The sequence below is a fragment of the Rhagoletis pomonella genome, unplaced genomic scaffold (assembly GCF_013731165.1).
Source record: "Rhagoletis pomonella isolate Grant_MI unplaced genomic scaffold, Rhpom_1.0 Rhpom_scaffold_00005, whole genome shotgun sequence".
Classification (NCBI taxonomy): Eukaryota; Metazoa; Arthropoda; class Insecta; order Diptera; family Tephritidae; genus Rhagoletis; species Rhagoletis pomonella.
The window spans coordinates 75,060,599-75,080,629 of record NW_023458559.1 but is presented as its reverse complement, the minus strand read 5'-3'; the positions used below and the strand labels follow the sequence as shown (position 1 = coordinate 75,080,629).

The 20,031-nt window shown below is 37.0% G+C and overlaps 5 protein-coding genes across 5 annotated transcripts in view; 1 reads left to right on the top strand and 4 right to left on the bottom strand.

The window, feature by feature from the left end:
• The first annotated feature begins 1,367 nt into the window (after positions 1 to 1,367).
• LOC118739553 (copper transport protein ATOX1-like) lies at positions 1,368 to 3,285 on the top strand. Its single transcript, XM_036470942.1, has 3 exons — positions 1,368 to 1,759; positions 1,820 to 1,895; positions 2,375 to 3,285. Exons 1-3 carry the CDS (start codon positions 1,754 to 1,756, stop codon positions 2,509 to 2,511), a joined length of 219 nt encoding a protein of 72 aa, XP_036326835.1. The 5' UTR covers positions 1,368 to 1,753; the 3' UTR covers positions 2,512 to 3,285.
• Positions 3,286 to 3,512: 227 nt separating this feature from the next.
• LOC118739546 (POC1 centriolar protein homolog) lies at positions 3,513 to 5,368 on the bottom strand. Its single transcript, XM_036470929.1, has 4 exons — positions 4,817 to 5,368; positions 4,211 to 4,741; positions 3,761 to 4,148; positions 3,513 to 3,693 (listed from the first exon to the last, which is right to left on the bottom strand). The coding sequence occupies exons 1-4, from the start codon at positions 5,168 to 5,170 to the stop codon at positions 3,626 to 3,628; spliced, it is 1,341 nt and encodes a 446-aa protein (XP_036326822.1). The 5' UTR covers positions 5,171 to 5,368; the 3' UTR covers positions 3,513 to 3,625.
• A 4,830-nt stretch (positions 5,369 to 10,198) lies between these two features.
• On the bottom strand, positions 10,199 to 12,405 carry LOC118740218 (aldo-keto reductase family 1 member B1-like). Its single transcript, XM_036471716.1, has 6 exons — positions 12,314 to 12,405; positions 11,767 to 12,232; positions 11,555 to 11,697; positions 10,868 to 11,348; positions 10,392 to 10,600; positions 10,199 to 10,330 (listed from the first exon to the last, which is right to left on the bottom strand). The coding sequence occupies exons 1-6, from the start codon at positions 12,403 to 12,405 to the stop codon at positions 10,288 to 10,290; spliced, it is 1,434 nt and encodes a 477-aa protein (XP_036327609.1). The 3' UTR covers positions 10,199 to 10,287.
• A 219-nt stretch (positions 12,406 to 12,624) lies between these two features.
• LOC118739550 (1,5-anhydro-D-fructose reductase-like) lies at positions 12,625 to 15,330 on the bottom strand. The gene is made up of 4 exons (XM_036470938.1): positions 15,152 to 15,330; positions 14,947 to 15,089; positions 14,189 to 14,872; positions 12,625 to 12,722 (listed from the first exon to the last, which is right to left on the bottom strand). Exons 1-4 carry the CDS (start codon positions 15,269 to 15,271, stop codon positions 12,677 to 12,679), a joined length of 993 nt encoding a protein of 330 aa, XP_036326831.1. The 5' UTR covers positions 15,272 to 15,330; the 3' UTR covers positions 12,625 to 12,676.
• A 3,260-nt stretch (positions 15,331 to 18,590) lies between these two features.
• The window catches only part of LOC118740217 (1,5-anhydro-D-fructose reductase-like), a 2,182-nt gene continuing 741 nt past the window's right edge, over positions 18,591 to 20,031 (bottom strand). Inside the window, exons 2-4 of the mRNA XM_036471715.1 lie at positions 19,517 to 19,659; positions 18,758 to 19,450; positions 18,591 to 18,694 (exon numbers count right to left, since the gene is read on the bottom strand). Coding sequence (XP_036327608.1) covers positions 18,658 to 18,694; positions 18,758 to 19,450; positions 19,517 to 19,659 — 873 coding nt within the window. The 3' untranslated portion in view covers positions 18,591 to 18,657. The remainder of the gene's footprint in view (positions 18,695 to 18,757; positions 19,451 to 19,516; positions 19,660 to 20,031) is intronic.

Genomic DNA, 20,031 nt, shown 5'->3' with positions numbered 1-20,031 from the left:
GTAAATTCCTTACGGCGGTTCCCATTATTTTGTAAGTAACTAGCCTAAGCAAAGTTAATAAAATTATGGTTGGATAAATTCTTAATGCCTATTTTATAGATTCCTGCTCACCTGCATCTATACAAGGAATGATCCCGATCACTTTATTGCAAACTTCATTTCCCTTGTACTAGTAACTTTGCCCAAATTACCACAGTTCCATGGAGTGCGTCTCTTCAACATAAATAAATACTGAATTGTCAATTATAATGCCATTCGGAGCTTTGAGATGGTGGAAAATGTTGTTTGTATGAACTTTTTATAGACTGAGTGGATATGATTGGTACATGGATTCAAATTAACTTTAGTGACAGGATATTTTATACGAGTTTGATATTACATCTTTACTGTATAGCAAGTACAGCAGCAATTGAGTTGAAGGAAATGGAAGTGACATTAAAAATTAAAGTAAAGCATTCTTAAAATAAATAAGTTAATAGTAAAAACAAATATTTTTAAAGCAAGCTATCTAAATATAAACGAAATCGGACTATAAATATTGGTTTACCTAATATGTCGACTGGTTTGCCACCTATCGTTAAAATTTGTAGTGGAGTTATTCCTTTTAATGAAATTAATATATGTTGTAAATCGGACTATAAATACGGGTTATTCAAATATCTCGACTCTTGCGCCACCTATCGGATTAATCCATCTGTCGTATTGCATCGTCATCGGGTTCTGAGGCAACTGTGAAGTTTCAAGCCCCAAGGTATTCGGGAAGCTGGTCAAAAATTTATTGTAAGATTTGCTCCTAACAAACATACATACATACAGAGCAAGCTAATCAAAAGCATCTATAATAAATAAAAATTAAGCCCGAATGTATTATCTGTTATGCAAATGATGCAATGGTAGGAGAAATGAAGGGGTTATGGGTTGATCATAGGTAGCAACGCAATCTCATTTGGGTTGTCGGTGGAAAAGGCCACTGAAGTGAAAATATATGAATGACAACTATAGTAAAGTGCTATTAAGTTGGAGATAATAGAATTTTGAAGTACCAGTAAATAAGCTGAAGAAACTGTTGGATAAAGAAATAAGTTCTTAATAAAAATTCTGCGGCAACCACAAAAATTCAACTTTCAGTTGTAATCGACCCATTAGTCGTTAAAAGTTTCGTTAAGTTTCCACAGAGTGAGCCGAAAACGAATTAATAGTAGTGCCACAGATATTTAACATTTTAAAATAATTAATTTATTGTGAAGTTCATAGATATATTTCAAGCTACAAAACATAATAGGGATAAAGTATGAAATGCATAATAATATTTTTAAAGACTTCACAATGCCACAGAATTTAATTTAACATTTGAGTCACCCTGTTCATTTCTCCGACGGCACTACGTAGTCACAATTGTGTGCCAACATTGAAAAGTCGATTGCCAACGTGAAATTGTTGCTTGATTTAAAATATATTTTTCTGCCACATTAGCCACTTTATTGCACCTGTGCACAGTTTGTTGTGTTCTTTTGCAACAGTTAATTGAATTGTTCAACAAAGTTTTTCCTCGTAGCTAGTGGTTTGACAAATTCGATTACAAATTTGATCTCCGCTCGCGACAACAGTACCTCGAGCAAAAGGAAAAATAATCAATTATCTTTTTTTTGTGGGGTGCCTGCAAAGCAGTGAAAAAGTATTCAAACTGTTGAATTTGCCGCAATTATACTTGCAAACATCATCGTCATCATCTCATAGTGCCCGGAGTAGTAATATGCCTGTAAGTGATGTGTTAGTATTATGGCTCTTACATTTAAAATAACAACAGATTTTGTTTTAGGTTCACGAATTTAGAGTGGAAATGACTTGTTCAGGATGTTCCAACAGCGTGGAGCGTGTTTTAAACAAGTTGGGTGGTAAGTGGGGTTGGCAAGGGTGATGTATAATAAGCTCCAAAGTGTTTCTCTTTTTATTACATATTCATAATATTAGATTCCTTGGCGATATCCTTGTAGTTTTTTTTACTTGTCCCTGAGCTTAAGTAGTTTTTATCGTCTGCAAACTTGTTCTTTCAGCGTTGCTTACACAACCTCAAGGTTTATTATAAATGAATTAATTGGGCTTACAATTTAATGCATGTCCAAGGCGAATTATTTGCAAATAATACAAATATGCACATACGTATGTATATGTTCTATCAAGTTAGCAACAAACTATCTTTGCTTATCAGCGTTGTGCTTTTGTCCAGGCATTAATTAGGACGGAAAAATAAAAGTGATTGCAAATACACCAATTAAGATTGCATAAGTAGTTTTAATTATCTATTCACCTATATCACATGCATATGTCTTGTATATACATAATTACTTTCACTTTTCTCTATTTCTTTGCACAGCGGAAAAAGTGGAAAAGGTCAGTATCGATCTCGATTCGAAAACAGTGCTTGTGACATCGAATCTGACTTCAGATGAATTGTTGGAAACTATCAAGAAGACTGGCAAAGCGACGCAATATGTAGGGGTGAAAGAATGAAACGAACTTTTTTGCAAGTTCCGCAAAATTGCCAAATTAAAAATGGAAGTTTAATGGATGTAATCAAGTAAGTATTCAAGAATTAAAGTGGCGGCGATAGGCTCAACAGTGAAACTGTAAAAGGCCAATTAAATTTATATTTTGCGATTATAAAAAAAAAAAACAATAAAAAATCGTTACCTATAACGATCCATTGAGTTATACTCTCAACAAATATAATTAAATTATACATTTAATTAAAATTTAAATTCATAAAAAGAACAAAATGGACCAGTAAAATTGTATCTCTTTAAAGATTATATGTATTTACATAATTAGCGAGTTCATCGTACATTTAATGTAAACCACAAATTTTAATATACAAAAAAGAAAAATAAGTAAAAATTTATTCGCATTGGCAGTATGTATATTAATAGATACATATTTACAAAGCAAAGTCGATTTACACAAAATAATCTATTTAAAATAAAAATATAAATGTAGCCATCGTCAATTTTCAAACCTAATGTTAATCCAAAAAAAGTTCTATCAAAAATTTAAAGAATAAACTCGAAAAACAATCCAATTGAAAAAAAAAACTAATTAGTAAGGGGGTGTTCAATGGTTTGCTAAACACTATAAAAATTGTCATTTTGACTACACTCAATTATTTTTCTAGAGGTTCCCAAATCTTGTAAGTAATAATTTAATACAATGTAAATTGTTAACGTACAAAGTTTAAAATACAAACAGAAATACATACGTATGTACACATCACATTTAATGAATTACAAACAATGCATTTTCTATGAATATTATTCTTTGCTGTAGCTGTTGCAACGCAGTAACAATTTCCGCCAATTGTGTCTGTATTGCGCTCAATTCTAACTCCAAATCGCCTTTACTTGATGTTTGCGTCCAAACACACCGCAACATTTCAGAGTTTAATATCTATGAGTATAAATGAAACAGATTTCAATTTGATTTTATAAACTAGATTTTATTTGTAAGTAGAAATGCTTAAAAATGTGTGTCAAATAGAGATTTCGGACACAGCAACAAATGAATAAATATGGTATAAATAAATGAAGATATCGGTATAAATTCCATTCTTTAACACAAATGGTTTTATTCTTCATTTTTCTAAGTCCGACAAAGAGGCAATAGCATCAGCAGCATTCCAAGCAGTTAAGCGAAAAAAATCTTAAGATAAGCAAAAATGAAAATTAAAAATATTTGCTTGGTGTTCTCTGGCCATCGCTGTTGTTACTTTTGTTTGGCATGTGTAGAAACGAGGTACTGCTGTTGCTTTTGTTACTGATGCTATCAGCAAAAGCGTTTGTTTCTATTTTATCTAACGACTCGTGTTGTTGACGGTGTGGTGTGGTGAAGCTGCTTGGAGATGGCTCTCTTGTAGTATATTGGCTATCAAGCACCTGGAAATTTTCATCACGCATTCCATATGCCACCGATTGTCGTGGATCAATTAAAATACTGTCATCACAGCCTTTTGGTGCCCCAGCAGCTGGTGTGTCTATGGCGGAGTTATGTGGAGCTGTTGCATGACTAAAATCTATTTGAACTCTTTGAGAACTGGCTTGTTTGTTGCGAAAGCTATTGGCATCAAATGTATGCAAATTAGATTTCCAAACGAGCAACTGTTGAATATAAAGAAAAAATTTATATTATATAATTTTTTCACACACAAAGCAGACATTACCTGTCGATCCTCGCCCGCGGAAGCAAAATGTCTACCATCTGGAGAGAAAGCGACGGCGCAAACTTTGTCAGTATGGCCAGTTAGTGTATAAATTGGTCGACCTTCTAATAAATCGAGCAATCTTATTGTATCGTCATCGCCGCCAGTCAACAAGAAATTTCCACTTGGGTGAAATGCAACATCATTCACCGGCGCCGAATGTACTTGATACAATTGTATTAGCTCGCCTTCGGCTATGTCAAATATCTTAACGCGGTTACAACTTAATGCTAAAGCCACCAGATTACCGTCTGGATGCCATGCCAGCTGTCGTCCCATACCTCTTTCCTCGGTGAAGGTTCGCACACATTCGCCTGAAGATGTATCGAAAATCCTTAACGACTTGTCGTCGCCGCACGATGCAATTAACTGGCCATTAGGGCTGAATTTTGCTGCACGCACCCAATTTGTATGTCCAGTGAAAGATGTTAGGAATTTACGTTGGGCGACTTTCCAGAGTTTTAGCGTTTTGTCGTCTGATGCTGTAATTAGCTGTATAGATTTCGAAAAACTTATTACAATGAATTTTGTGAAAACTAATAAACTGATCGTTAGTAACCACATTACCATCGTTCCGCTGGGATCAAAATCTACACTTCGAACCGCCTTGCTATGTGCCAAAAATTCACCAGAAACACCGCGTATTTTCGGTTCCCAAATCTTCACAGTGCGATCTTTACTCGCCGACGCCACTAAATTTGATTTTGGTGACCAGCTTACGCTATCCACAGCTCCTGAATGCGCACTAAAACGGATACAACGCGCAGCTTGCTTTAGATCCCACAAAATCACGGAAATATCTAAGGAACTGGTAGCCAAACGTTGGCCACACGGACTAAAGCGCACCTGCGTAATACCAGAGCAATGCCCGGCGAAATGGCGCTCCAAACAAGGTTCCGCAAATAATTCTTCGTCTAACATATTGATAGCTTGTATACAGGCGAAATTCCCTTTAAACTTTCAGCAGTAGTGAAATAATTCTGGAAAAGGCGAAAATGCAGCTTATTTCTTTCGGACGGCAATTTTTAAAAATTCAACAGCTCTCGTTGTCAAAACAAAAGTTATAACGAGTAGATATGCAGACAGTACGAGCAAAAAAATGTGGTGCAATTTCTAGCTTGGTATTGATGCTGTGAGCAATTTATATGGCATGACATGTCTTGCTGTGTAAAATCACTTTTTTTGGTAATGATTGTAGATAGAAAAAAATATAATCCCCACAACTAAATAATAGGAAAAGAATGAAATCAACTTGTAGATATTTCATGATTTTAAAATTTAAATGATTTCCAGTTAAGCAGCTCTGCCATCTACCATAAATACATACATATCGCACACCACCTTCAAAAGAGTCACAACTCAAAATTTGGCATTTTTGAGTTTATGTGCTTAAATTGTACACAGGGCTTTTATTTACCTTTCAGCAAAAGCTGGAGCAAATTTTTGTTATAATTTGTTTAAAAAAACGCCCCCAAACCATATGATTATCATGTGCTAAGAAATAGTTTTTCGCATGATACAAAAAATAAGGTAGTTCCATTGTCACTTTTTCGTCGCCATATTAACATCCTGACAATTAAGCAGATTGTGACATTTCGTGCTAAATCTATCTAAAATCCTTCAAATTTTCTTATTAATTTCTTGTCGATTTAAAAATCTTTGTTCTTAAGCATAGTATTTTATTTTTTTCTTGGCAAGAATGTAATCCCTCAAGGTTTAGCTTAACATGGTTCTACAGATACACCCTGTGATCATGTTACTTTCCTGAAGGTATCGCGCCCGTTTTTCTGTACATATTTCCATTGGAAAAATGCCTCATCTCAGTATTCTAGGGAAATGCTTCCAGAGGTATCTATGCGTCACCAGAATTTTAGTTTATATGGCTTATACCGCTACTATCGTAGCTGGCTACGAGAACGTTTTCATATACCCCCATTTTTCATAGGCTTGGAATTGATTTCATTTATCTCTATTCCAAGTTCTACGGTGCCACGCCGAATTTTCCAATAAACCCATATTTTTCCATGAGCTTGAGATTGACTTCATATACATATATCCATACCAAGTTACACCGTAAATACTTCGAGAGACATGCACTGAGAAATGCATGCACATCTCCGGTTTACATCGTTATCGACGTCTTCGACTCCATGCATATATCACGATGTCGTAACGTCAATAACGATGGTTAACCGGAGATTAGGATCAACCAGACTTTGAGTAACCGGCCCTTAGTGAGGGGGAGAATTCTGGATACCTTCTACGACTTGCCTCAAGGATACTTGAAACTCGGATGTATATGGTGCCCTCGCTCGATCGGAGGCTTTCGCCTGGCACATGGTCAACTACTTCGGCTTGATTCTTGACAGGAAGAGGTGCAATGCACTGGATAATGCTATGTTATTCAGTATGCTGGAGCGAGTGCAACGAGGTTCCCTCATTGGAAGCATTAGGGCGCTTAGGACCACTTCCACTCTGGCCCTTAACGTCATGCTTAACATAGCGCCTGTCGATATCGCAGGCAAAGCGGCTGCAGCTAGGGCGGCGGTCAGACTTTGGGGGTGCCTGTCGAACTGTGGTCTGAACGCACCAGTATTCTGTGGGCTTCGATTTCATCCCGGCTAACACGGATCACTCAACGCACATCCCATCTAGGGATAAGTGGATGGAGAAAGTCACGGGTGAACCTTTACACGGATGGGTCGAAGCTTGACGGAAGGGTCGGTGGAGTGGTTTTTTTTCAGGGAGCTCTCCATTAACCCTAAATCTAGGCTTCCAGATCACTGTCGTGTTTTTCAGGTAGAGGTTGCTGCTATTAAGGAAGCAGTCCATTATTAACTTTCGATAGCTTCGGAATATTATTTTGGAAGAACTGGTTATGTTGCCAGGCCATATTGATACCACAGGAAACTGTCCGGCCGATGAACTGACCAGAGCCGGCAAGTATAGCCAAGAGGGAGGGTGGGAGTTCCCTTGACTACTTGTGGACTTCTCTTGGAAAAACGGGCCTCGGGTCAACTCAGCGAACACTGGAGGAAAACCAGACATTTGCTACGGCGTGGTCAATCTGTCCGAGGACGGACCGGAGGCAGCCTAGTTATCTCCATAGGATCGCGAAGTCTGATATTTCGATTATGGTGGGTGTACTGACATGCTATTTTCCTGTCGGGGTTCATGCAGTGTAGTAATTGTATGAAGGTCGAATCATCACATTTCCTCCTGAACTGCCCAGCTTTGGCAGGAGCTCGGCGGGACTAACATTTGCCACCCGCATGTCGGAAAAATGCTAACCGTAACGGTTACCTGCAGCTTGTCCTTCCCCGCGCACGCAAGCACAATTTTAAACAAAGTACAAAGTCGAAATAAAGTCCTCAAATAGCAAACAGGCAGCATTTAAAAGAAAAATAAAAGAAATCTGGATCCTAACATCGATGAAAGGGTCTGCAAAGCTACAACAAATGTGCACTCCTGTATGAGGACTATATAGCGAGAATTAAGGTGTGGAGCCCAAGATTTTAGATGGATTTACATTGCGATGGTAAAACATATTCTCTACTACCGAGAAGAAGTCTGGAGGGATGCTCTTAAGAAGAAGGTAAACGCTAGGAATACGAACAAAGTTTAACAGCTGGATTCTCTGCTGATAACAGGAGCAACGAAGACAACAAATCGGCCACTGTTAAGTTTTGACCGACAGCCGAATAAACCCTACCCAGGATCAAAGCTCGACAGATAAAGGCTTACTCGGAAGTTAGGTAAACCTTCCAGCTTCTTTATTAATGCGGAGTTTTTCAGGCGAAACTGATATATAGCTATCTAAATTGCCTACTCAGTACAAAGTAGCACTTGTTGGCAAGAGCGATTCTGCGTTGGATTGGGAGGCTGACATTATTTTCGGTGTTAATGCTGGTTTTCTATTTTTTCGAAACCGTCAACAGTACCGTGCGTGCTGAGGCGCCAATTCGCAGACCAGTTGTTCGATGAGATACTTTAGCCTGTTCCCGTACTCCAGGATTTGCAGGTTTTACAGAAACAGCTGTTTTCGCCTTTAATAAACCTTATGTGAACGTGGCGTACGGGAACGACTTTGGTCTAAATCCTGCAAAACCTGCAAATCGTAGACATTCTGGAACGCTCTGTTTGTCTTGTCCTTGTTTACCACCAGACCCATTCGCTTTGCTTCCTTATCTAACTTGGAATATGCAGAACATACTTCACGTTTTTTGTTACCGATGAAGTTGAAGTCATCAGATATGCCGGCAGTTGTTCTCTCTTGTAGTAAATTATTCTGCCGAGGGGCGACCGCTATTAGAAAAAAACTTTTTTTGTTTTTATTTTTGATATTGGGTTGAACCGAGCTTGAACTCAGGCCCTGCGGTTTGATAGCACGCACTGCTAACCACTACACTGCTGGTATTGCTCATCGTTATTTTACACCGCCGTGTTAGTTTCGCTGGTATACCAAATTCAGATTTCGCAGGATGTAGCAATTCCTTTTTGGTGCTGTAGGAAGCGACTTTAAAGCCGACAAAAAGATGGTGAGGTGAGTATCGATCCTCTTCTCGCGGGTCCTTTCCAAGAATTTGGCGTATGATGAATACCCTGCTATGCGTGTCTCGTAATAGTCGGGAGACTGTGCATGGACTTCGTCGTCTTAAACTGAGAGCTGGGGTCATTTCTTCCCTTACATTCAGCGTTGTTACCATTCAGTAGGGCGTAGGAATGCCCTCTCCACAATTAAGCACGCTATGGACATCGTTCGCAAGCTCGCGATATTTATTTTTACAGAAATTTCCTCTGGTTTTGAAATCTTCCGAAAAGGCCCATCCACATATATGTAACTTTGGCGTTGCGTTGGCGTCTCTTCAAGAACTGACTATGAGTATATGAATTCAAATGCAGCCGTCCAAATCGTAAAAATTCGGCGACCCTAACGCCAACACAAAGCAGGAAGATGACCAACTCTCAACTTTTCGCGTGCGTTGCTCGCAAACTGTTGCAAATAAATACAATTATGTGAAATATTTTTCCTTTTTAATAAAATGTGGGCAAGAAATATCGTTTTTCATGCAGTGATTGATATGAAATATTAATTTATCTGTCGTTAGTATGTTAATTTAGTGGCCAAAGCATTCGCTGCCAAGCGTTCATTGTAGCAAGCATACTTTTAACGTGAGTTGTGTCAAACCAACGCCAACGCCGAAGCCAACGCGAAAGTTCTATGTGGATGTGGACCGGCTTTAAGTCGTTTAACTTTCTGATAAAATTTTCGGGCTTCTTTCCTATTCCTCTACATTTCAAGATCTTCGTTCTCGCGTATTTTGGCTTTTTTCTTTCTCTTCTTATTACAACAACCACACATAGCTTCCCACTTTACCTACCTATATCGATCCCACACATATCGCATTGCGCCCGATCGCAGTGTGACTCTGTACGCGGCATCTTTTCTCTCTGCAGCTTCGTGACATTCCTTATCCGGCCAGTTGTTCTTTCGAACTCGCTGGAATCCGATTGCTCCTTCGGCAATGGTACGGAAATGTAGTTACAATGCATAGCTTAAGTCGATATTTTGAAAGAACCCTCCATCCTCTCAAACTCACTCAGCTAACACGTAATTTCTTCTTTGCAGGATATATTAAAGCAAACCCGTGATTGAAACGTAGGAAGGGAATGCTCCATATCGTTACCTTAATTCACAAAGGCCCTAACCAACACTTTTTTCGAATCTGTATTTTTCACAGATTATATTCCGCTTTTTAAAAACCCCGGTCTGTTTTTTGATTGTCTTTTTATAATGTTTTTTGTTTCTCCTTTAAAATAGAAAATTTGTTGGTTAGCCCCTTGTTGAATGTTGTGCTATAAGCAAGAGGTCGACTTTGCTTTCAACGAGTTCCATATTGATACAAATTTTTTACCGAAAATTAAAATGCCTTCATTACAGAAAAAATGTCAAATCCTTTACCAGAAATAATTTTACTTTAAGAAACATTACTTGTCTTCTGCTACTAAATTTTGAACTTGAAGGCGAAATCCACATCTTAATATTCATCGTGGAATGGATAATGTGGATGACTGGATAAACTGTAATAAATCACTCGATATTAGAATAAAATCCAAAATTACAAACAATCGCAAATTATACTTCGACAATGGGACCAAACGTAATTTTTTATCCAACTTATCAATAATTTTCATCTCATGATCATCCAATTCGAAATCCGCCACATTGAAATTACTCTCAATTCGACTTGGAGTTACAGATTTTGGTATTACAGCATTACCACGCTGCAATTGATAACGGAGACAAATTTGTGCTGCTGTACGTCCATGATGAAAAGCTATACTTTTAATCTATGGATGAAAAAATCACAATGTTTGCGAACGCATACCTAGAATATAGCCATCATCGATTCGCCACTTCGATGATTGCTATGTTTGAGTTCCGGTCGCTTAACGAAAAATTTTGCATTTGAAAGCAACAACAAAGTTAGCTAGCACGGATAGACGACAGCGAGTTTGGTTGTACCGCATTGAGTTCGTTCGTTTAGCCACTGGCTGACTGTTGGCGAATCGATGACGGCTTATGTAAGCTTAATAGCAGTCGCCATTGAAACTTACCATATTATCGCCCAACAGATAAGGCTCATCTTTTGCCCACGACCTCCCCGGTGAACCCAAAGGGCTATAAGCAACCAGCAAAATTTTCTTCTTCTTCAAATAAGCCATAAGGCGCATCTGGTTCAAATATGGATGGCATTCAACCTGATTGACAACCGGTTTAATCTTAGCGATGTTCAAAATTCGCTCAACTTGTTTCTTATTGAAATTAGATATGCCTATTGAGCGCGTCAAACGACGATGTACCAAATCCTCCATTGCTTTCCATGTATCCACATAATCCACATGCGAGAATAATACACGCCCACACGCGTCAGATGGTATCAATTCTTTCCCCTCCTTAAAGCCCATGGGCCAATGTATTAGGTAAAGATCGAGGTATGATAAATTTAAGTCGTTCAAAGAGCGACGGCATCCCTCCAGCACCAGCTCGGGCCGATGAAAAGTATTCCACAATTTGCTGGTTATAAAAAGTTCATCGCTGAAAGTGATTTAGGTTGGAGAGAGTGGCAATGGATTTAAGATTTAATTAAATGAAAATTAATTAGTTATAGCTTTTTCACAAAAAAATAAAATATGCTTAAAGAGCTTTATAATGTGATATTTTCATAAAAATTTTCGATTTACATACATATAAAGCATTTAAAGTCTTCTTTATCTTTTATGAATTTGAGGGTTAGAATTTACCGATTCACAATGCAGTTTTTTATAGTTTCGTTTATGGCTTTACCAACGGCTTGCTCGTTCTCGTAAACATGAGCACAATCGATCATGCGATAACCCACATTTATTGCATGCTTGACTGCCTTATAGGCCTGGTCTGTATTCGACTGAAATTGTGTACGAGAAAAATCGAAATTTTTGGAAAAAGTGATGCGCAAATCAAGGTAGATACTTACAGCAAAAGTGCCCAGACCAAACAGGGGCATCGTACGCCCATCATTCAATTTGATTTTAGGAATTTCAGCCTTTTTCACATTGCAATCGTCGGGCGGTTCCTTAACTGGTTCCAGCCGAGAGACTGGCTTTAAACAATTTGACTTTTCAGGCCTCTTTGTCGCTTTCTTTTCACCGCATTCTTTTTTGGACTTCAAAGTAGGCTCGGATTTTTTAGCTGGTGCAGAGCACAACTCCTTAGCAGCATCTTCAACGCTATTCTGGGCTTTTGGAGGCGCTTTGCTAGAGTCTGCGGCCGTTTTGCTATATTTATAATTTTTCAATGTTTTGGAGTCCTCTTTAGTAGGTGACGAATCCTTTGTATTGGACATTGGCTCAATACATGTGCCAGATACAGTCTCCTGCATTGTCGTTGTAACGCCATTTTTCGCTGTGTTATTTGCGCCATTACCTTCTGTTATTTTGTTGCTGAACAAAGTGAACGAAGTGTATGTATGTATTAAAAACTCAAATTTGGCATTTATTCCTTTTTGTCTGAAATCAACTTACCCAAATCCCAAAAATTTGAATATGCGATATTCACCGGAATATGCACGAAAAAATTTGTTACTCGTAAATTTGCCTATGTTCAATTTTTGCATTCTTCATTTACTAATGGTAGTTTAGAAATAACGGTTAATTTGATTTGGCTATTAACACTATGTGTTTATTGTTCGAAGAAATTAATTTAATATACATACTTACTATATTGAAAGATATTTGAATATGTTTATTGACTTTTTGATTCATTTACGTTTAGTTTCTCGATTTCTTTCTTTCTTTTTTTTCAAAAAGTCAGGTGCCTGGTTCAAATACTGGCTTTCCCTTATTTGGTAAGATATGTAGATCTGTACCATTTTACAACCGAACAGGTTAGAGGCAATCATTTTCAAACGGATGATGCGGATGTCCAGTGCCACTAAATCATTAAAAAAATTAAAATAACGGCTTGTAACAAAGAGGGCTCCAGACAAATTAGAAGGAATCAACATTTTATAGTTGCTAAATATTTTTTTGCAATGGCCATAGATAGATATTGGTTAAGGTGCGCACTGCGATTGTGCCCTTGCACATGGGCCATTCCAGCGAAGATGATACCATAGGTCAAAAAAAAACTTACATGCATTGCGTTTAAATCTGTGACAACAGTAACAGGTAGAATAATTCTTTAGAAATCCAGTTTTATCGATTTATTTTTCACCATGTGCTCTACTATTATTCTTATAAATGCGATTACCTCTGACATAATATTTTTTCATTAAGTTGTCAAGGTATCAAGTATTAAAGGCAACAATGCAAAAAATAATTATCCAAAAATTAAGTACAACTCACGGACTTTAAAACAATGCTGAGTTATTACAAAAATACATTTATGTTGAGAGGTTGTCAGCTTTCAAAAAATACTTATTGGCTTTCCTACCCGACAGAGAAAAATTTTTGATTTATAACCTAACTTACAGATACGTAAGCTTCCCATTGTTTAAATAAGGCCCATTTATTAAAAATAAAATAATATAAAACTAGTAGTGCTCATTTTACTCACGAACTATGTGACCTCAATAGTGAATCTTACCAGCCGTCGCAAAATAGTGTTCCACCCTTCACGAGTTAAAATATATTTGTTTAATTTTCAAATAATACCGTCAAAGGATAAAATTTACTTTAACATTGTATTATTATGTAATAATTTGAATTTAATTTTTTAACAGGTGGCAACTCTTTTTTGAAAAAAATAAGATCTTACAGCACATCTACAGGCCTTTAATTTAAAATCTCATTTTTGAAAATCGAACGACCGGAAGAGATCTGATGACATTAACAAAAATGCCTTCGAGTATTATGTGAGTATTTTTCTGCATGGTAATGAAAAGTTATTTTACTTCTCTATTCAGGCTGCATTTTTTATTCGTTCAGAACGTTTGGAATAGACTTTTTTGTTTACTTATTCTTTAGAACGTTTCTGATGATATGTTAACGTATATTTCAAACACATTCTGTTTATTCTGATTGTGAAACGGGATTATCTGGAATGCATAAAGAAACGCAGCCTCTCTATCAGTGACAAATTCTTTCCACAGTATTTTTTATGGAAAATATATGAAAAGGTTTAAATTTATCAGTAAAAAATTTTTTGTAACCGATACAGAATTGGGCTATTAATCTCAACCTCAATCTAAATCCACATCTTGATCTTAATCGTGACCAACCACCACCGCCATCCCCTACCTTCTTCTGGCGATTTTTTGTTTGGAATTAGATCCCAATTAGTGTGTCGTTTTTTTTTTACATCGATGTTTGCATTTACTCCCAACCGAACGCAATGAAGTTTCACTTCAAAAATGTTTTTTCCAAGATCTCGATTATAACATAATTATTACAACTTACTTTGACAAGGTTTCTCTGCGAATGTTGCAATTCATTAAATGAAGTTTTTCCAGATCTTCTCGACTTAATTGGAAACTTTCAACCGTCAAATTATTATCCATGTGGTTCAGACAAGTTGTTCTTATCAATACAGCATTGCCGCGCTGTACTTGATAGCGGATTAAAATTTCAGTAGGTGTTTTCTCATATTTGTTTGCCAAACATAAAATTAGTGGATGTTTCAGGAGTGGGACGATATTATCGACTCCTGTTCTTGGCCCTGTTGGCCCGTAAGCCATGAAAACTATTTTATGCTTACAACATAGGTCCATTAGCTTATTTTGTGTCAAATAAGGGTGACATTCGACTTGTAAATTGGCTGGTGGTATGCGGGCCACTTCAAGTATGCGTTCGATTTGCTCTGCATTGAAATTGGCCAAACCAATCGATCGTACGAGACCCTTATCAACTAAGGCCTCCATTGCAGCCCAAGTATCTACATAGTCGACATCAGAATACATTATTTCACCTCTTGTGTTGCGCGGATAGTCTACGAAACCATCTTTAAAACCCATCGGAGTTTGAATAACATAATTATCCAAAAAATCGAGTTTCAATTGTTTCAGTGTTTCTTCCAGTGCTGGGCGTACGAATTTCGGATGATGTCGCGTATTCCAAAGTTTGCTGGATATGTACAGTTGCTCTCTGAATGCAAGATGATTAAATAGAGGGGGGAGGGGCGGTTCAGAGTACATATGTAGATTTAAATTTCCACATACCGTTTTATGAAGCCTTCGTCAATTTTCTCTCTAATGCCCTTTCCCACTTCCTCTTGATTGCAAAAAGTTGGCGAACAATCTATGTGTCGATAACCACTTTCGATAGCATCTTTTGTAACACGAGTTGCAATATGGGCCTCCAACTATCAGCAATAAAAAAGAAAAAATTCTGCTGACTGTTGTAGCATATTTCTTTAATTCTTACCCCATTAGTGTTCAATCCAATGATTGGCATTTTAACGCCGTTGTTAAATTGCACAGTTCTAGCAAGCGGACTTCGAAGGCGATTTTCGCGGAGACAAGTTTTTACACAGGGCGCGTACATTATTTTTTCCTAGCCCAGGCTTGATAGAACTGTGAATACTTGAGATTTTACAGCCAAACTCCGATCGAAGTGCGTTTTTCTATGTTAACGCAAATTCGGAAATTGTTAATTTTCTTAGTAATATTTTTGATGATTTTTCTTTGACTAATATCTACATATGTTATAATGTCATATCATTGGAATAAAATAATAGTAAAATTTTAACATCACAAGTGAATGTATAAAATGTTTACTTACGATAAAAATTAGCGAATATAGTGCTATTTAAAAAGATTTTTTTATTAAAGTGTACTAAATATTTCAGATACATGTAACCAGCGAAGAAGTAACCTAAAGCTAAAAGATATGTACGTATGTACACATATAAGTATGTTCAGACATATACTTCCTCATCTTCTTGTTGGGCGCCGTAACCGTCTAGTCGATTTTGGACGAGTTCAAATAAGCGCGCCAGTTTTTTGTTGTTTCTTTTTCGAGCGAACTGCCGTCAAGCTATGATTTGAGGGGTGGTTGGTTGGACCATTAATGGAAAAGGAGCATCTGTCGCTGGCTGACGTTCCGTAAAGGCTAATCCTGAAATCCGCGCCAAGCAGAAAATCCAATGAAGGGGATATGGAAACATAAGCGCAGGACCTTGCGACGTATTACTACAGCTGCCAAGTAAAGAAGCGAAAATTCTGTGTTAGATTTGTGGTGGGAAAGACACTTCGTTGCCAAGTATAACGCCGTTCATCCCGGTGGACGAGAGTCTCGCCACAATCGATGGAAAAGAAGGACAAAGTGTACAAAAGTATTTTCTATGAGCGCTTATATTTAGTGCACCTGCGAGCGCTGTCCCCGTCGGGAAATCAAATTCTTTCTATGCGATTTCAATGCCGGGATGAGCAAGCAAGCGACCTCCACCTCGAAACGTCCCATAACGACCTGAGGCTAAATAATTTGGCTGGGGCCTAAAACATTCTAGTCTGCAACCCTAGATTCAGATATATAATAATTGATCAGGCTGCATCCAGATCGATAAAGCAAAGCGAACATGTTATAATAGACGGAAGGCACTCTTTCAATATTTCTGACGTATGTACGATCCGAGGGCGAAACATCAGGGCTATTCAGGATATTTTGCATATGCTGTTGCATTTGCATGTTCGTTGCTTTTTAAATTCACAACAATAAAATGCACACGGTTGCCATGGCAGCAAGTATAAAATTTGCAAATGCAATTCCAAATGTAAATCCAAGACCATTTCCACAACATCCTGAACAGCCCTATCGACTTAGACCACTACCTTGAGGCTAGTGTTGCCATATGTTTTTCCAATCATACGGGACAAACGAATAATTTGTCCCAAAAATACGGGATTTACAAAAATTTAACAGGACCAATGAGAAATAAAGTATTTGCTTTAAAAGCTCAACTACGAACCATACATTAACAAAGATGATCCATTTCAACGAAGTAATGTCCAGATTAGTTATAAACTTATGATACAGTTCCTATATTTCATGAAAACACTTTTTAATTTATACAAAAATATACATGTACGCAGACATATAATTGACAAAACCATAAAAACAAAGTAAGAGACACAATTGCGCTCAAAATAGTAGCAGCAAAACTCAAAATGATGCTGTTGGAACTTAATTTTATTTATTGTCAATAATTTTCATTTAAAATATGGGTCGATCTACATATATCAGATACCACATAAATAAAAATTTCATAGCTTGCACAAAGTTCACAAAAAACGAATTAAAATTAAAAAAATGTTTATCAAAATTTCGATTTATTTAATTAAATTTGCTAGAAAGATTTCGACTTTTATAGCTCATTTACCATCGATTTTTAGATTTTTTTTTTGTGGAGGGTTTTGCGCATTATTTTCCATATAAAAAAGTAAGTTTTGTTCATTTTTCAAATCAAAACAAACACAACAAAATGAAAAAGTCTTTGATATGTGGGTATACAAATTATTAATTTATACATAACATTGCAAAATTTTCGTTTAATCAAAGAATAATTACCTCTTTTGTGACCAAAACGTGTTAAAAAATATAAGGAATGCAGTGTTTGTTTACATTCATATTGTTTTGGTTTTCCCTTTTCAATTGATGAGAAGCCAAAGGAAATGCGAATCAAACAGTGTAAACACCCTCAAATGACTGATTTCAAATCACGCATTTTGGTCCAATGTAAATGTCATATAAGTCCTTTGTGAATTAAGGTAACAATATAAGGGATAGATATAGGGATTAATATAATGTGAGGGGCCCAAATAAGATATTAGCAATCACTGCCACCTATAAATTGTCGAGTATAGATATGTACATATGTACATACATACATACGTATGACTATTTTGTGGATGACAAAATTGCCCCAATGCTCCTCGTGAGCATTTTTCATAGGAAGCTTGATGCATCCTTTTGACTTTGGTCCAATTTAATGATTTGGAAGCCCACAGTATGCAAGAAATAATATCGGAGTTTAAAGTTAAATCACAGAAGGTCTCAAATATTAGAAAGACAATTTTATGAAAATTGGAGATAGAGTGTATTGAATAAAAGCCCTCGAAAGGAGTTTGTTATTTTTAAGATAGCTTGCAATAAATATTTAAGGCAAGCCGACAGGTCGTATGAGTAATAAAGCATGTAGACGAATATGCCGTATGAGCAACATAACTCTGAGTACTCTGGTTTCACGTTTTCTAGGCTATTTACTTACCTGTAAACCTATAAGAAACAAGTCGAGGGCTAACAAAGCTTAATTTGTTTTGTAGGGCGGAGCCGACTCGACGTGGCGGAGCGCCGCGACGTTTTTAGCGCGCTCTAAAACGTTTTAAAGCTCGGAAAAATAATGAATTAATGAATTCTATGTGAAAAGACCTGCTAATGTTTCGATTGAGATAACTAAAAACGATATTTCGAATTTTTGTTTCGAATTTCCACCATGGAAATGGGCAAATTTTGAAAAACGCATAGCACCATAGCCTGTGCAAAAATCTATAGAAATCATAGTTTTCGAGTATCATAGTTGGGTATTATTATCGGGAATCTCCTGCACAGAAACAGAGTTTTCCGATCGAAAATTATTGATTTTTAGGAATTCTTTACCATTTCTACGAAAAGTTGTTTTTCCCATATAAAATACATGGAACACTTTGAGTGCTTTGAGCGAACTCTAAATATTTTTTGATTTCAAAATAAAAATATGAGGAAATATTTTTTTCAGTATAGACAGATCCTAGGGGGTGAGAGCATAAAAATTCCGACTTAACTATTTCACATGCATTTTTGGACCACCCTAATGTATTTACATACACACACATATACATACAAATATTGTTTAAATTTTCCAAAAATTCCATTCAACAGCCTTCTTTATTGTGTTAATTTTCAAACGGGTGGTGGGGATGCCCTTTTGCGCTGTATAAAATAAAAATATATTTACTACATTTTCTATTAATTCTGCTTTAGATACATATTTACTTCTGCATTAGGTTATAGCGTCCGTTAAAATCAAGGCCGTTAATCTCCTGAATTTCCGCTTTATTTAGCTCAAAATCACATACATTGAGATTAGCCGCCATGTGTTCACGACTTGTGGACATAGTTACCACAGCAATGCCACGCTGTACCTGATACCGTAGCAACACCAGCGCTGGAGCTCTTTGATACTTCTCTGCCAATTGCAGGATTAACGGATGCTGCATAAGCTTATGTGACCCTGGCTTCTCATATGGTGAATGTGGTGATCCTAAAGGACTATAAGCTGTTACCACAATATTAGTTTGACGGCAGAAATCTATCAATTTGCTTTGATTCAAATATGGATGGCATTCCACCTGCAAATTGGCGGGTTTTATACGCGCCGCGTCAAGTACGCGTGTTATTTGTTCAATATTAAAGTTTGATAAGCCTATCGTTCGACAAAGGCCAACATCTACCAAATCCTCCAAGGCATGCCATGTATCCACATAATCAACGTCAGAAAATATGGTTTTGCCTTTCTCATCTTTAGGGTAATTCTCTTCGCTGTCGGCGAAGCCAGTTGGCCAATGGATGAGGTAATTGTCGAAAGAGGAGATTCCTAACATATTCAAGGCATTTTCACAGGCACTTCGTACCAGTTTAGGATCGTGTTTAGTATTCCACAACTTGCCTGTGATGAAAAGATCTTTTCTAAAAGGTGGATTTTCAATATGTATAACAAAAAAGGACAGGTTAATACATAAGTCGAATTTCTACCTCTCCACTATACCCTCTTTGATTTTCTCTGCAATCGCGCAGCCCACATCTCTCTGATTGCCATAAATGTCCGCACAGTCTATATGCCGGTAACCCACATCGATGGCCTGCTTTACTAAGTGCGTTACCTGACCGGCTGGCATCTACAAAAAAAAATAAAAAATAAAAAATAAAAATACAAAAACAAAGAATAAAGCATTGCAGTGACATTGAAAATCGATTGCAGCTTTTTTGTTGCACGTGCGATTGGCCATAAGCTTTCGCTACAATGCAGTCTCAATGCCATATGCAAAAGTTTAGTGGCGGTGAAAGACATGGACATACACATACATAAGTACACACATAGTATATTGCATCGACTTTCTCACTTATTATGTATGGATGAGATATTTTGAGGATATAAACCAACAAAATTTTGTTGGTTATTTAAGTTATCTATCCGTAGTATAGTAGCCATGTTTCTTAATATTTTTTTTAAATTTCTTACACGCCAAGTGCCAAATCCAACGATGGGC